At 39.0% G+C, this 17,835-nt stretch overlaps 1 protein-coding gene across 1 annotated transcript in view; it reads right to left on the reverse strand.

Moving 5' to 3' along the window:
• Positions 1-17,607, reverse strand: part of LOC148024498 (cyclin-like protein) — a 29,046-nt gene extending 11,439 nt beyond the window's left edge. Inside the window, exons 1-2 of the mRNA XM_087694161.1 lie at positions 17,429-17,607; positions 16,673-16,928 (exon numbers count right to left, since the gene is read on the reverse strand). Of these exons, the coding sequence (XP_087550287.1) occupies positions 16,673-16,928; positions 17,429-17,493 (321 nt within the window). The 5' untranslated portion in view covers positions 17,494-17,607. The remainder of the gene's footprint in view (positions 1-16,672; positions 16,929-17,428) is intronic.
• Between the last annotated feature and the right edge of the window lie 228 nt (positions 17,608-17,835).

Raw genomic sequence — 17,835 nt, forward strand, 5'->3', positions numbered from 1 at the left:
TTCTTGGAGAGAGGGAGGAAGTGCTAGTGCCTCCACAGCCGGTGACTCACATTGTATCTATATTGTCTCGTGTCTTGGTATATGGATTCCATTTCCCAAGCATACATATGAGTTCTTATCTGTATTGAGTTATCTCTTTCTTTTCTTTTGTCTTGTGTTCAGCTCTTTATTCCAGCACATGTTTATGCTTCTATTACTGCACCACTTCTAACAATTTGTGCCCAAATTGTAACACATGGCATACATGTAACAATTTTCTCGTTTAAACCTTCCAGTCTAAAATTCTCCATAATCGGTGCAAAATTTGACCTCGGTATAGACCAGAGAATTAATCCTCCTGCAAAAATGAAGATAATGACACAAACAGATTACGGGATTCAAAAATAGTAACTCCCTAAATTTTAGGGATGGTGACCCTTACATTCCTCAAGTTGTTCTAAGCAACTTTTATCATTGCAAGCACATCGAAAAGCGTAACGTGGCTCAGTTACGGTGACTTTTATTCTGTGAGCATTCTTACATGTGCATCTTTTATCTTGGCCATGCTCATTGTCCTACACCATCTCCAGTGGCTAAGCGCACAATCCCAAACCACTAGCATTCCATTCCTTAGACAAACCATTAGTCCAACTTATTCAAATGGTTGCCTCTTCTCACCATGCAAAGATCATGGCTTAATCCAAGAGAACTCTAGGGGTAAAAAGCAACAGCAACTATTTTAAAATTTTTATATAAGCAATAAAGAAAGCAACTGCAAAAAGTATCACCACCTGGTGACAGAGTATATATCTACAGAATTCAATAAGTTTTGTGATGTCAATGGGATTGAACGAGAGCTTATAGCTCCGTATAATCCGTCATCTAATGGTGTGGCTGGATGAATGAATCCCACATTATGTGAGAAAATTCGGTGCATGTTGTCTACAACTAATCTCCTATAATGGTTTTGGGGAGAGGCACTTTAAATCGCGATACATATTTGCAAGCGATCTCCACATCGTGCACTTTAAAGTGGCATCCCTGAGGAGGTTTGGTCTGGCAAACCTACTTCATATGATCATATAAGGGTCTTTGGCTGCGAATGCTATGTACATATACCTGTTGATAGCAGAATCAAACTTAACATGAAATCCCATAAAGGCATCTTCATGGGTTATGGAGATGAAGGTAAAATGGGCTATAGAGTTTGGGTTCCAAGCATGAAAAATGTGCTATGCGGCCAAGATGTGATATTTAATGAGACAAAGCTGCTGAAAAACGCCACATCTAATGACTTGGATAAAAAGAAAGTGAAATTTCAACGATCAACCACTTAAACAGCCATCAGCCCCACTGAAAATTCAGCTCCGTTTGATGTTGATTATGATAATTAGCGAATCATCATTGAGCCACATGAAAATGAGTAATAAAGGAATGCTGAAAATCAGTTTGGGCAACAAAATCAGCATGCTAAAAATGAATTACAACAATCTAAAAATGTATTATAGCAACCTGGACATGCAGTTCAGCAGCCAAATAATGAGGTTGTCGAAATTCCTTTGGATGTGAATCGATTGCCTGATAACACAGCTCGTTGGGTCAAAAGGTCTACATGTGTCAGGAGACCTATACAAAGGTTTGATCCCTCTTTGGGCTGCATTTTGCTCACAAACAAAGGTGAGCCTCTTACATATAAAGAGGCATTACCATGTGAGTTAAAGAAAAAGTGGAAGCTAGCAATGCAAGAAGAAATGAAGTCACTGTATCAAAATGATACATGGGATTTGGTTCCATTGCCCAAAGATAAGAAACCTATTCCTAATAAATGAGTCTATAAAATCAAGTGTGTGGATAGCAAACCCAAATACAAAGCCACACTTGTGGCTAAGGACTATACATAGAAAGAGGGGATTGACTTCCAAGAAGTCTTTTCATTTGTTGTCAAAATGACCACTCTTCAGGTATTGTTTGCTATCGTGGCATCTATGGATCTTGAACTTGATCAGATAAATGTTAGAACTGCATTCTTGCGTGGTGATTTGAAAGAAGAGTTGTACATGAAACAGCCAGAAGGCTTTGTTATGCCAAGGAGCACTTGGTGTGTAAGCTTAAGAGAAGCTTGTATGGTTTGAAACACACTCCTAGACAGTGGTATAAAAAGTTCGATGCCTTCATGCTCTCGCATGGGTTTAAAAGAAGCAATGCAAATCACTGCTTATATATAAAGAAGGTTGATGATGGAAGCCTTATTATACTTGTGATTTATGTAGATGATATGCTTATTGGTAAGCATAAAAGCCAGGTTAATGCATTGAAAAGACAGCTGAATTCAGCCTTTTCCATGAAGGACTTGAGTGCGGCTAAACACATTTGGACATGCATGTGACAAGAGATAGAAAGCAATAGCTCGTATTTCTCTCACAAGAAAAGTACATCAGCAAAGTACATGATCATTTTTCTATGGCAAATGCTAAGCCACTTGGTGTTCCTCTACCACCATACCTTAAGCTTAGCAAAGCAAATTGCCCAAAAGATGATAAGGCAGCCAGCTGTATGAAGGATATTCCTTATGCTTCAACTTGTGGTTCACTCATGTATACAGTGGTTGCAACTAGACCTGACATTGCTCGTACAGTGGGAGTTGTGAGCAAGTTTATGTCAAATCCTAGCAAAGCACATTGGGAAGCTGTGAAAAGCATCTTCCAGTACCTTAAGGGCACACAAAGAAAATGCATTTGCTATGGAAAGGCTACGTTAGATCTGCAAGGATATTGTGATGCACACATGGCAAGTGACTTGGATATTTGCCAATCTACTAGCGGATACATATTTACCTTGACTAGTAGGGCAGTTTCTTGGTACTCTAGATTGCAACAAATAGTAGCACTTTCTACCACTAAGGCTGAATATATTTCAGCCACTGAAGCTTTGAAAAAAGTTGTTTTGCTTGGCCGTTTGGTCAAGGATTTTGTGTCAAAAGATGACGTACCAGCGGGACAGTAGGATTTGCGAGGAGGAACACGGAGTGAACTCAACAAACATGGAGAAGAGAAGAGAAGAGAGAAGAAACTCTGATGAATGGCATGATAAAGTTCTGAATCATGAAGTGAATGTGATACAAGGGAACAAGGGTGTTGTAGCACAAGGAAGATGAAGAAGACAGCCACGAACCACGAACCACATGTCCTCTTGAAGGGGTGTGAGGGCAGTGGAGAGGCTGGAGAGAAGAGGTAACGGACTCAATGAATCAGCCGTATGGAATGAATGAGAGAGTGGCCTATAAATAGGCACAATCAATCTAGGATGGCACCCCTTTTGGGGGCTGCAAACCCTAAATGCAAAACGCAAAAATGCAAAAACACAAACTACAGGTGAAGAGCAAAGGGTTTCTTAACATTTTGGGCTGCCCACTAAAACACCTGTACTTGGATGTAGTAGCTAGAGTGATGTATGCCTGGCTAAGAATGCCATGTTTCATGCACGTACCAAGCATATTGATGTGCAGTGTCACTTTATCAAACAAGTTCTGGATGATGGCCTAGTCACGCTAACTAAGATCAAAACACAGGATAGCCCTGCAAATGTTCTCACTAAAAGTCTTGCAAAAGCTTAATATAAGCATTGCATTCGACTAGTGGGAGTTGGTTAAAGGTTCGCTTAGGACCTTTCAATGGGAGGTTGTTGGGTGTAAAGACCCTTACACTACTCCCGTATATATATTAATTTACACATGTGAACACACCCTTGCAAGTGTAAGTGTACCATACTCTTAAGTAAAAATACATTCCTTTATTCTTTGTGTGTACCACACTGATACACACCCATCTCTCAACTCTTCACTCTCTCTCTGCACTGAACAGTTGCACACACCTCAATTGACAAGTACAATTCCTGAGTGCTTTCTCTCGCACTCTTAAATAAGTCAAGGAGCAATTGCGAATGTAAACCGCAGTAGCCACTACCTTGCCCCAAAGGGTATAAGTAAGACCCTAATGCTCCAACATCGATCACGCCATCTTTAGCATGGTCTAATTGGCACCCTTCACCACATTGTTCTCCAAAGGTGTATTCAGATATATATACTTCACCCATATGCCACGAACTTAAGAATTAGTCTCTCTCTCTCTATAAATACTTTTCACTCATAGAAATGAGAGTGCACCTCACTCTTTTACTCCAAAAAATAAGGCTACACATACCAACTGAAGTCATCTATTATCAGCATCAAATACTTCGCCTTCCCAAGGGAGGCCATGCCCATAGATCTGCAAAGGTCAATAAGTTTCTACAAAGGCAGTGTAGAAGCCCTCCGAGTAGCAATTTGTGAATATGACTATCTATGTTGCTTGCCTCTCAAATAGCTAGGGCACAAAGTGTAAATAGGAGGAAAATCAAAAAGTCTCTTCACCATCTTCGTCCGAGAAACCCATCGGATAGCATCAAAGTTTAGATGACCATAATGAGTATGCCAAAGCAACCAAAGCTCATAGAAAGACCTCTCGGCTAAGGTTGTGAGCATGTAAAGCCCATCCTCTTGGGATCTTGTCCAAAGAATGGCACCTGAAGACTCATCCTCCATTGTCACTGCATCCTATGTAAAAACCATGCAGGTACCAAGCCGTGTAAGACCCCATAAACAAACAATAGATTAAAACCTAAATCCAATACATAGAGAACTTTGGCCAACAAAGGTTGTTTATCGGGCAAAGAAGGAATAGTCTCCACTCCTCGAACGGGAACAATATAGTTATCACCAATGGTGGACGTGCCCCCTTTGGCACTCATGTCCTAAAGCTAATCCTGTCTGTAGGTCATATGAGATGAGGCCTCGCCGTCCACAAGCCAAGGCTTCTCCTGAGTGGAAGAAGCAAGAGTTCTATGCTCCTTGGCAAAGACATGCACAAAGACACACCCTATTATAGGAAGGGTGGCCTTCGTATCATTCGCATCCTTCTCCTTTGGCTTTAAATAGGGATACTTTTGCCAACACTTCTCTTCAGGGTGAGTGCCCTTCCCACAATGTTGACACTTCGGCTTCTTCTCATCCTTCTTGCCCTCATGCTTCTTGTCCTTAGCCTACACCTTTTTCTTCTTCCCTCCACCTATACCTATAATAAATGCCTTGGTGGAGCCAAAACCACTAGCCCCAAGCTCTTTGAGTCGCTCGTCATGCTCCAAGACAAGCGGTGAAAGATCCTCCCATAAGAGTGTCTCGCAAGACCTACATGTGACAAGGCTGGTATAGAAAACATTGAACTAAGGAGATGGCAACTGAGTCAAAAGAATCGTAGCCATGTCTTCAAAGGATATCATTCGACCAAGAGAGGAAAGCCTTTCATATCCTCCATCTTAGTGATGTGCTTCTTCATAGAAGAGAAGTCATTAAGACTAAGCATCCACAACTCTTCTCAAGGGAAATCTTGCAAGCAAACATCTTGTGCTAATAAAAAGACGCAAGTTTCTTCCACACTTCCACTGCGGTCTTCAATCTGCAAACATGCACAAGGACAAAATCATGCAAACTCATAAAGAGAAAGGATTTGGCTCAAGAGTTGAGCCAATCCTACAAGGCTACTCAATCCATAGAAATCCCATCTGTTGAATCCTTCTTAGGAGGAGGGATAGAATGAGAAACAAGAGCCCAAAAATCGAAGATGTCGAGTATATACTCCACCTTACACGACCACAAAGAATAGTTGAAACCATCGAGTTTATCTTCTTTGGGTAATGAAGATAAGACAGCCACCTGCACTATGGTTATCAAGGGTGGCATCTTCACATCGGAGAAAGTTCTTTGTGACAAAATGAATAGAAGAGAGACGGGTGCAGATGGGAGTCTTCTCCCACCAACAATAATCATGTCTTTGCTAATAGGAGTGTACGGAAAGAAGCTTCTCCTTTAAGTCATCAAAGCCAGTAAACTAATAAGACATATTCAATCCTACAATCACCCAAAAAGTTGCGTTTGGATAGAGACAGCGAGGGAAAACAAAAGAGAGTCAACTATAATGTCTATAGATGTGCTAGTTGTCCGTAGAAACCTGTCGCCTGCCACCACAAGGGGGTCGCCTGCACTAGGAAGCTATCGCCTATACCAAGGAACAATCGCCTATAGCAAGAAATTTGTGTTTTCAGCAAAACACAAAAAATAGGGACCGCCTAATACCTGTATGTTGTCGCTGTCTTGGATGTTATCACCTAGCCTCTAGGAGAAGTCGCTTTGGCTGCCAGGAAGGTTGAACGAGCATTGAACCACCAACACGGGTTGTAAATGCAACAAACGCAAGCTGAAAATCTACATTTTGAAGATCTGGGCTGCTCCTCTACAATAAATACTTGCTCCTTTACAATAAATCTCCAAACTATGTCCTCACTTGGGTGATGATACCATGTGAGAGTGCACATAAAAAAAGAAACATGAACACAAAAGAGAAGCACAAAGAGAGAGAGAGAGAGAGAGAGAGAGAGAGAGGAAGCAAACAATGAAGGAAGAATATTGCACTGACTAAAGAAGAATGTTGATACAATGGAGATGGACTAATCACTCCCAACACACCCTCAATGTCAATGAGGACACCAGATTAGGCTGATGATGATGGCAGCACCAAGCACAAAGTGTTAAAGAGTGTCAGAGTATGCACATGCAAACGGAAGACTGAAGACTGCAGAGTGTGTCTGCCAAGTAGGGGGTCAGGCTATAGATAGCCAAGAAACCCACAATCTAGTCGACCATGGCAACAATAGGTGCCAAAAAGCTGGCTGACCAACATTAAATGTTGGTCAACCTACAAAAAATGCCAAAAATTTAGAAAATACCCCAAAAAAATCCCAAATAACAATGACAATGTTGTTAGCAGATATTAGTCAGCTCATGGTGTGAGTCTGTGTGCAGAGGCTGGGCATTTTATGTAGCATTTTATGCAGTATTTTATGGCACATTTTTGTGGCCATTTATGATGTATTTTTAGCATTTGTTGTTGGCCGACCTGCATTTTATGCTCCCCACTTTTGTGGCTATTTATAGGGCTCCTCCTCCACAGTCTTTGGTACTTCAGCCATCAGTGGAGATCCTTCTGGGAGAGAGGAGCCAGTGCTGAGGAGCCCACGCAGCCAGTGACTCACCGTTGTATGCTGCTGTCTCGTGTTCGATATGGATTCCATTTCCCGAGCATACATCTGAGTTCTCATCTGTCTACTGTGTTCATTCTTTCTTTCTTTCTTCTGTCTTGTGTTTCAGCATTTATTTCAGCATATTCTTTACGCTTCCATTGCTGCACCACTTCTGACATGGTATCAGATTTCAGGCTGCAACCTATTTGTGCTGTGTTTTCTTGCTGATTTCAGGATTTACACCCTTCTTGCTGATCAGGCGGCTGTCCTTCCTGCTGGCGACTGCTGATTTGCTGCTGGCAACAGTGTTTCAGCATTTGCGTTTTGCGTTTTTCTGGACAGATTTGCGTTTACTGCTGTTCCACTCTTTGCTGCCCGTGTTTCCTTCATCAAACTGCTGGCAACAGTCTTTAGCCCCTGTTTCTTCAGTTTGCAGCCTGCGTTTTGCTGTTTACAGCATTATTTTTGCCTGTTTTTCTGATTATTCAGGCCGTTTTTGCTGTTTTTGGCAGTTTTTGACTGTTTTTTTCACTTTGTGCAGCAGCTTTTGGCTTATTCTGGTCAGCCTTTGGGTTATATTGCATGTGAACTCACTATTTTTGGTGTTTTTTGTTGTGTTTTGGCTATGCTCACTCTCCAAACGACCTTCTTTTCTTCTACTTCTCTTTTCTACCTCCTCCAGATGGCCCCTCCGTGCACCTCAAGTGAAGATAAGTTACATGGACCTGATTATCTCACATGGAGTGCTGTCATGAAAGCTTGGTTTGTGCAGAAGCGGCTATGGTACATCGTCTGTGGAGCTCTTGCTCGACCTCTCCGTCCTTTTCCTCTTCCTGAAGACTTTGATGAGGACAACCATGAGGAAGCGGTGCTCACATGGGACTCGGACGATGCCCGTGCTTACTCGGCGTTGCTTCGGTGTATTTCTAAAGCGGTCTTACCGGCGGTTACCTCCTGTAGGACGTCTCCTGAAGTATGGCAGAAGTTGCAGCAGATGTACGAGGCACCTTCCACCATGCGGGCCGTCACACTTTATGGCCAGCTCCAGCAGATGAAGTTTGAGCCGAAAGATACTATTCAGTCTTTTCTTCTTCGTGTTACGCAGGTACAGGACCAGCTTCGGCACATGCAATCTGCTCTTCCCGAGGTGCATCTTGTCGGGACGGTCCTCTACAAGCTCCCCCCGGAGTTTGATGGAGTGGCCAATGCTTTGCGGGCACAAACATCATCGACTCCTGTCAGTTTTACACATATGACCTCGATGCTTCTTGAGCATGAGGCATCCTTGAGATTACAGGGGCGGCTTTCGGCACATTATGGAGGTGAGGCTTATGTAGCTTTAGAGAGGGGTGACGGGAAGAAGAAGTCAAAGGCCCAGTGTTACCACTGTGGCAAGAAGGGACATTTGCGGAAGGACTGCAAGAAGTTAGCGGCTTCCAGGAAGAAGGAGCAGAAGACGAAGAGGGATGCTGACTCTACCGATGAGTCCTCTCCTTCATCAGACTCCGACTCCGATCCTCCGATCAAGGAGAAGTCCAAGGCGCGGAAGGGATCCTCTTCTTCGGATCGCGGGAAGGGCTTGGTGGCCCCTTCCTCGGCTGCTTTCTAGTGGTGGTGATGCAGTCATCCCTCACGACTCTCTTGTGCCAGAGAGGGAGTGTGAGCGGGTGTTGGTGGGGCTGCAGTGCCTCATCTATATTTTGATATAGATGCACAAGATCCAGAGAGGGATTGTCCCTGACGCATCGATGGTATCTGGCAGTGAAATCCTAGAGACTGGTGTTGATTTCTGGGTTCATGATGAGCTGTTCTTCTTGACAGAGAACGAGAGGCTTTCGTCTGGAGCTCACATGAGGGGACACTTTGGTGGTTTGGCCAAAGGCCGGGAATCCATGGTCACATGTTCAGAGACATGTTTGGCAGATTGGCTTTGTTTGTCCTGAGTGACATAGGTGACATTACACAGAGAGCTGCTATGAGTCTTCTCTATTTTCAGGTGTTGTTGGTATGATCGACATCGACATCAGATACTCTCCGAGGCATCTTGGTGGTGGGCTGGCCACTTACCGCTTGGACATCCATGGTCCTTCTGGTGTTTCTTTGTTGTGTAGTTTATGATTCTCCATCATTGTACTATTTTATTGTATCAGATCACACATGATCTGAGAGAGGGTGTTAGCAGATATTAGTCAGCTCATGGTGTGAGTCTGTGTGCAAAGGCTGGGCATTTTATGTAGCATTTTATGCAGTATTTTATGGCACATTTTTGTGGCCATTTATGATGTATTTTTAGCATTTGTTGCTGGCCGACCAGCATTAAATGCTGGCCGACCTGCATTTTATGCTCCCCACTTTTGTGGCTATTTATAGGGCTCCTCCTCCACAGTCTTTGGTACTTCAGCCATCAGTGGAGATCCTTCTGTAGAGAGGAGCCAGTGCTGAGGAGCCCACGCAACCAGTGACTCACCGTTGTATGCTGCTGTCTCGTGTTCGATATGGATTCCATTTCCCGAGCATACATCTGAGTTCTCATCTGTCTACTGTGTTCATTCTTTCTTTCTTTCTTCTGTCTTGTGTTTCAGCATTTATTTCAGCATATTCTTTACGCTTCCATTGCTGCACCACTTCTAACAAATGTCCGACAGGTAGACGTAGATTGTGAAAGGTAGAAACTGGCCTAGGAATGCATACATGAAGCCAACAATTGAAGAAAATGCACCTAAACAACTAGAGCTTCTATATCTCCGTCAAACTTTAACAGAAGCTCACAACCAGGAGATAATAGACTAACATGACTAACATAGGCAAGCTAACAACCTCTATCTCAATCTCTTTGGCTATGACTTTGTTGCACCTACGACCTCACTCTAGCCCTCCTTCGTGCACGAGTCTCATTGACTAGTGGTGATAGCTCCTTACAGAGCATAAAGTAGACATCACTCTCCTCCTATAGTATGTCAAGGATGCCAGGTACCTTCTCTATATCAACTTTATCCACATTCACTTATAAAGGTGAATATGAGAGAAGTTACAACTGAAATGAAGATATAAGTCAATACATTTAAACAATCCAAGGTTAAACAAGTTCATCACCTATGAAACCTCAGGGAACAAGTTGTCCTTTTAAGAAGCTAAAGTTTATAATGACAAAAACCAAATGCTCCAACTAGATTATTGTAAGCTTGTTTCTCTTCTTAGTTGGAAAGAGAGCTCATATGCTCTAGTTCTTTTAGATAGGCCTTGAACTACGATCTTGTGAGAGGACATGAATAACAATGTATTTATATTTACATTCAAGATATTGAAGCTAGGCAAAAACAACACTTAAGTAGGTAGCATGATGCATTAAATTATCAAAAGTCACATATCAAAGTAAAAAGCACAGTTATAGTATTTCTTTCACCAAGAGATGAGTTGAAACTATGTCTCTTGAAGTCTAGCAATGGGTCAACCAAAATGAAAAGAATAACTATGAATGCTAGCAAATTATCCTCTATCCTCCTCATCATATAGAAGTCATTAGTATATTGCTCCTCATAGCATCAAGAGGATACAATACACATACAACAATATCGATTGGTTTATGAAATGAATCCCATTGTGAGTTCCACATTGCACATATCTCATCAAGCCTTAAGAGTAATAAATTGTAAGTAAAAGAACGTAAAGTTAAACAATAGCTAGATGATACATTAACAATAATTATTTATCAATGAGCACATCTCACATACAAGGTAACTTACTTATCTTGCAACAAGAATAGATTATCAAAAGTCACATACCAAAGTAAAAGCATAGTTATCATATTTCTTCCACCAAAAGAGTTGAAGCTACCTCTCTTGGAGTCAACTAAAATGAAAACAACAACTATGAAATGCTAGCAAATTATCCTCTATTCTCCTCATCATATACAAGTCATTAGTGTATGGCTTCTCATAGCATCAAGAGGATACAATACGCATACAATAACATGGATTGGCTTATGAAACGAATCCCATCATTAATTTCACATTGCACATATCTCATCAAACCTTGAGAGTAATGAATAGTGGATTAAAAAACAATAAGTAATTAATAGTTATCTATATATAAAGTTAAACAATAGCTAGATGATACATTAACAATAATTAATGAGCATTAAGCACATCTCACACACAAGGTAACTTACTTGCCTTGCAACAAGAAGCTATTTCAAAACAAAATCACCCCAATCTTATCCATGTACTTAAAGAAAACCTAAAGTGCATCCCTCCATGTCAATAATATGCAAGACGGTGTAAATAGGAGTAAGACTCATCAGCAATGCCTCTGTCTCAAGCTACCAACCCTCATTTAAGACGCTGTCTAAATGCAAGAGCCTTTCAAAAAACTCTCACGCTCCATATAAGGTACTCCTGTATACAATGGTCCATATCAAATTTAGACGAATATATATAAGTCTCTCTAATATTATAAACATATAGACAAGTCTTGTAGCAAAGAGCTTGAGAAACTAAAATACACTATTGGCTCAAAATACACTAGTGACTAATGGTCCCTTCTTTATAGAGCTTACAATACTTTTTGCTATCTTAAAAATATCGTCCATCTAAGATAATTTACTAATATCTTCAATGAGCAAGTCAACGCAATGTAAAGTATACGGAGTCCATACGATACTAGAAAACTCATCCTCAAAAGCATACATTCCATGGACACACAATTACTTTCCATTACCGCATGCACCACATTTTGAATTCCCTATATTCATAATGACTAATACATGCGATAGAGGTATTATTGGCCTTAAAGCATATGATGCTTTTACATTAAAACACCCAAACATTGTAGATATTCCTTATATGCATATCTGGCTATTCATTACATACGATCATACATCCATAGTTTACTCAAGTTTCTTTCAAGGACTCCAACTAAGCTTGCATGGATGTCTTTTTCCTTCTAACCTCTCAAATGCACAATACCTCAATTGAGAAACCTTCCTACTCGCATCTTATATAGTTAATTGCCCTAACAGTCTTTTCCTATTGTTATATCATAGCCACATTGAAAGGGATAATGCACCGAATGAACAAGTACATAAGCTCTCTAGTTGCCTTTTTCCATGGCTTGGTTTTAAAGCCCTAATTGGATACTTGTACGTTGCGACAAGTCTCTTTATTCGCTATAATATAGCAATGGAGTTCTTTTTTAATAGGACAACACGCATACGAATATACTTTATTTTGACTATTCACTTCCAATTTAGCTAGCCTTTCCTTGACTAGCTTAAGCTTTATCGGTTTCAAACGAAGTTGGACATGAGGATTCTTTCTCATGTAACCCAAGCCTCAATCACTTTCAATACCAAGGATCTAGGGTTACCATTACTTCCACCAATATATTTGTATAAAGCCCAATATCTTTGTTAGGCACACATATCAAATGGTCTTTTACATAGATTACACTACTCAATTTCTCCACTTCACAAAAATTCTACAATCCACCAAAGCCATTGTATTCTAATATTAGAGTGGCATGTCTCCAAAATGGGTTTGGTACCAAGACTTAAACAAAGGTATTAGAACTTAAAATAAATAAATAAAATGATTTTTTTATTAGAAAAAATAAAAAACATAAGAAAAAAATAAAAACAAAAAGGAAATAGACGAAGTAGAAGATGAGCTCTGGTAGGCGCATCATAAAGAAGAAAATACAAGAGACAAAGGCATAAACACATGAGATAAGGAGAAAAAAAAACAAATGCATTCTACATAACCATTTTTTAGACCGCAATATAAACTACTCAAAACGTCCATTTGGCAGTTTCATTTCAAATAGAAATGGGCCTATTATTTCAAACTATCTAGAATAGCATTTTAGTAATCATATGCTAAAACAACATTCAAGGTACTATAATAAATGCTACATATCTTAATGACCCAATTAATAGCCTAGATCCAACTAACATCAACAATCCACAAGTACCTCTCCGACATAACTTTAAACAACTTTTATCAATGTCACCTACTGTTCACTTGAGGTGCTCAAACTGTAGCCATGACTTAACCGACCTGCACTTCGCATGTGCACCTTAGGTTTTTACATACGCACAACTTAATGTTAGCAAAACTAAGCATTAAAAATGCATGTCTCTATACATAGTATTTCTAAACAGCGTTTGGTATAGTCCAAAACGACGTTTCAAACAATCCATCATAGAGTCAAAAATAGAGTTATACAAAACTTTTTGCCTCTTTTTCATCTCATCTCCTACGTTTACACTCATGCTCTCATCTATAACAACCAATGCCTACTCGCCCCTCATCCTCATCCTCATTCTTCTACTCTTTCTGCTTTATTCTTCTTCTTTCTTCCTGCTCTTCTTTCATTCATCCTTCCTTTTTATTCCTTCTTTTTCTTTTTTTTCTTTTTTGTTCTTATTTCTTCCTTCCTTTGCCTTCTTCATCTTCTTTTTCTTCTTCTCCTTCAATTCTTCTAAGTTAGTATTTTTCCTTCTAAAGTTTTTTTTTCTAAGTCATAGCGTCGAATCTACTTTGGAGGTATACAACTCTAATCTCATGATACAATGGATTCAATGGATGGAAAAGTGGCAACACAATTTTTACAGATTACTAAAATCGAGTAATATAACTGTGTAAAAGACCATTTGACATGCTTACCCAATAAAAATATCATACCTTATACAAATGTATTGACAAAAGTAACAATAAGTCTTAATCTTTAACATCAAAAGCAATTGGAGTTTGGGCTACATAAGAAAAAATCCTCTCGTATAACATCACATAGAATCGATGAAGCTTAAACTAGTCAAGTAGAGACTAAACAAATTGAAATTCGATTATTTTTAAAAAAAACATTCGCATCTATGTCAAATCCTAGAACAAAAAATACCCCATTGTCATCTTCTAGTACACAAAGGGACTCACTACATGGTACAAGTATCTATAAAGAGCTTCTAGAACAAACCATTGTAAAGACAACTAGAGAGTTCACATGCTTATTTATTCAGTGTGTCATCTCTTTCAATGTGACTATTACAAAATAATGAAAAAAGGACTATCAAGACAATGAGCCATATAGAGTACGAGTGGAAAAATCACTTTGCAGAGGCATTGTGCACATGAGAGCTTCAAAGAGGTTAAATTTAAGCCCTTGGATGAGACTTCGATCAAATATAGATACATGATATTATGTGATGGATGGTTATATATGAGCAAAAACTATATATACAATGTTTTAATGTCTTCATACAAAGGCACCATATCCATTAAGGTCATCAGTATATGTACCATAGATTATACTATCACAAGAGCTTTTATTTGGCATCACATATGATAAATCATCAAAGATATAAAAGCTCAAAACATAACACAAGTGATGACAAATAATGCAAGCAATTATGTATTCATGGGACGTATATTTGAAGATGAATTCCCTTAAATCATATGGATTCCATGTGCTTCTCATTGTCTTGACTTGCTCATTGAATATGTTGATCAAATACCTTGAGTGATTGACATTTTCAAGATATTAAGAAATATTATAAGATTTATAAAGAAAATATCATCAATCACTAGTATCTTTCGAGTCAATAATACATTTGAGCTACTAAGCTTTCTCCAATGAGACTTAATTATACGTTTATTAAATTAAATAGACTTATATAGGTCAATATAAATTTGATACAAACCATTGCATATCAAAAATAGCTCGCATGGAGTGTGAAAGACTCTCTAAAGACTCGCATAAAGACGCGGTGAATTAAATGAGTGTTGGTGACTTTAGACAAAGATATTTGTAAATACTCACTTCTATCTACACTATCTTATACATCATCACTAATATGAAGAGAAGTACTCCAAATTTTCTATATAAATACATAGATAAGATTAAGGACTTGGTTTGCTATAGTTCCTTACCGCAAGATAAGTTACATTATGTATTATATGTATTTATGAATTATCATTAATATCATATAGTTATTGTTTAACTTTTATTTATTTATTTATTTATTTATATTTATATTTATATATATAAAATTATTGATGACTCGTTATTCTTTTATCTATGATCTGTCTCTCTCAAGGATCGACAAAATATGTATACTGTAAAACTCATGAAAGGATTGATTTTATAAACCAATTCATGCTATTACATATATATAGAATTCTCTTTTGCAAAATAAGAGACAATACAATAAAAGTTAAAGGAGGGCTTTATAAACTACATAAAGTGCATTACAAAAGACGGCTTAGATATTATAAAAAAGATAAATTATGATTTGTTGACATTCCGCAATAATTATCTTCATTTTGGCCAACACATATCTAAGTTCCAAGAATCACTACTTCACGCGTCTCTTGGTGAAAGAAATATAACTATGCTTCTACTTTGATATGTAATCTTTAATAATCCGATGCAACATATTGCCTAGTTAAATGTTGATATTGTCTAACCTCAATCTCTTGAAGCACATTGTTATTCACATCCTCTTCTAAGATTGTAATTCAAAGCCTGTGGAGAAAAACTAGAGCACATAGACTCTTATACACTTTAAAAAAACAAGTTTACAACAGCCCAATTAGAGCGTTCGGTTTTTTGCCATAGTAACATTCAAATTCTTAAAAGAACAGCTTTGTCCTTTGAGTCTACTTATTTAACCTTGAATTGTTTCAACTTTAGATATATTCTCATATCTGTATTTCAATAACCGATTGTAACTTCTCTCCCACATCTTTGTCTCGTTCAACTTTACAAGTGAATATAGACAAAATTAATACAAAGAATATGCATAATCTCTGAGATACCACAAGAGAAATGTAACATCTACTCTATGCTTTATGATACTATTGACACTAGTTCTCAAGATTCGTGCACAAAGGAGAACCAAGGTAAGGACTTTGCATGTAGCAAAGCCAAAGTCAAAGTATGGATTAAATACTACTATTAGATTGCTTTATCATCCTCTTAGTAAAGGAGAGAGTCCTTGGATGAGAATATGGTACACAAATTCTTAAATGACACTTAGAATCCAACATAACACATAGTGATATGATCTATCATCCACATTGCATTTCTATCATTCTATAATAGCAAGCGGCGCAAATGCACATTACATTTAACTTTTTTATTACATCTTTTGAGTAATCTCTCAGACAAACTACCATTCTATGTCTAGAGCAATATCCTGCTACTTCTATATACCCCCCAAATTCTATCTCATATCACTCCTTTCTACGTATAATGCATGATTTCTTCGCACAAATTTTGTTGAGTTCTTCACTCAATGAGTATCATTGGTAAAGCTTCAGCAACATATAGTAGTTCTCCATAATCATGGCTACATTTTCCATAGCAATTTACTATCACCATGGCATTTGCATTATCCTCAAAAGTTAAGGCTAAATCTTGCTAACCAATATTTAACTTGTTTTACCACAATGAAAATTCTCCATTCATATGTTATATTAATATGCCTTTCTTGGCCTCTCCAATAGACATTAATATGAACAACCTCCCTTCCTAACTCTTCTACTCTTTGTATTTATCTTTGGAATCTACTCAAAATAACAAGAAAAACCTGAAAATAGTAGCCAGATCTTGGCACGTAAGTTGGATTCACGGGAACAGCATTTGGAACAGCATCTTCCAAGCTTGCATGTTGCTGAGATGTTGCATCACCACCTAAACCATGTGGAGCCTCTTCAAGTGGCAAAGGATCTTGCAGTCTGCGTCTGCGACCTTTCTCGTTGTCTGATGGGTTCAATGGCACATCAAGGTCATGCACTGCAGGCCTCTCGGTTGCAGGCTTCCCGTCACGTTTTGAATATTTGGGGCTGCACAAGCCCAAAGCAAAAAGTTAGTGGAAAACGTTTGAAACTACGTACGTATTAGAAAACCAGCATTAATGATGCTTCTATCGCACTTCATCTGGACTGTTCCATCACATCACAAATCTCCAAAACCAGTATGAAATTGGTTGTAAGATTAACGTACAGTTGAAGTACTTGAAGGCCCAGGTAAAAACCCTTGAAAGACAGCAATTGATACACGGGGCAGAAGATCACAACAGACCTAAACAAAGATTAGCTGCGACGTGATTATGGTGGAACCTACATCCATGTTAACGATGTTCTGCTTCCAGACAATTCCATGACAGACCAAGTATCATCTTGAAAGACAGTATGGACGGATAAAAAGATGGCCTTGAATCGATTTCTTACAGCTGACTTAAGAGGAAACCCTAAAAGATGCCCTGCCCAGGCATTTCCCGAAAGACGTTTCAGGACAGCGAACAAACTAAGGAAAAAGATGCAGAAGAAGACCAAACGCCTACCTCTCATCGCTGTCCGCAGGTCCAGCAGTCGAAGCGGCCTTGGAAGAATCGCGTTTATCACGCATCTTTGACGCCTGCTCTCGGATATCCTCTTCTCGACGATTGCTTCTTCTCTGCTGCTACCATTACTAACTTCTTGAGGCTTGCGGTCTTTCCTCATAAAATTTTCTACATTTCTAGTGGGAAAATTATCTGGCTTTTTGTGGAATTCTCAAATAAGCATATGTTAGATGCGAAATTTTTATTTTTATTTTACAAACGACCTTTTACTCGTCCAATAGCCACCTAGTGACAGGGCAGGAAGATTAGCCAGTCATGTGTGAATTGGGCCTACATTGCATTGCACCCTGCCATGGCCATGCCTAACTCTCAAATAGTTGGTATTAGTCCCCGGTGAACAAAAAGGT

Source organism: Lygodium microphyllum, chromosome 15 (assembly GCF_053477565.2).
Source record: "Lygodium microphyllum isolate KBCC chromosome 15, Lygodium_microphyllum_v1.1.10, whole genome shotgun sequence".
NCBI classification, from domain to species: Eukaryota; Viridiplantae; Streptophyta; class Polypodiopsida; order Schizaeales; family Lygodiaceae; genus Lygodium; species Lygodium microphyllum.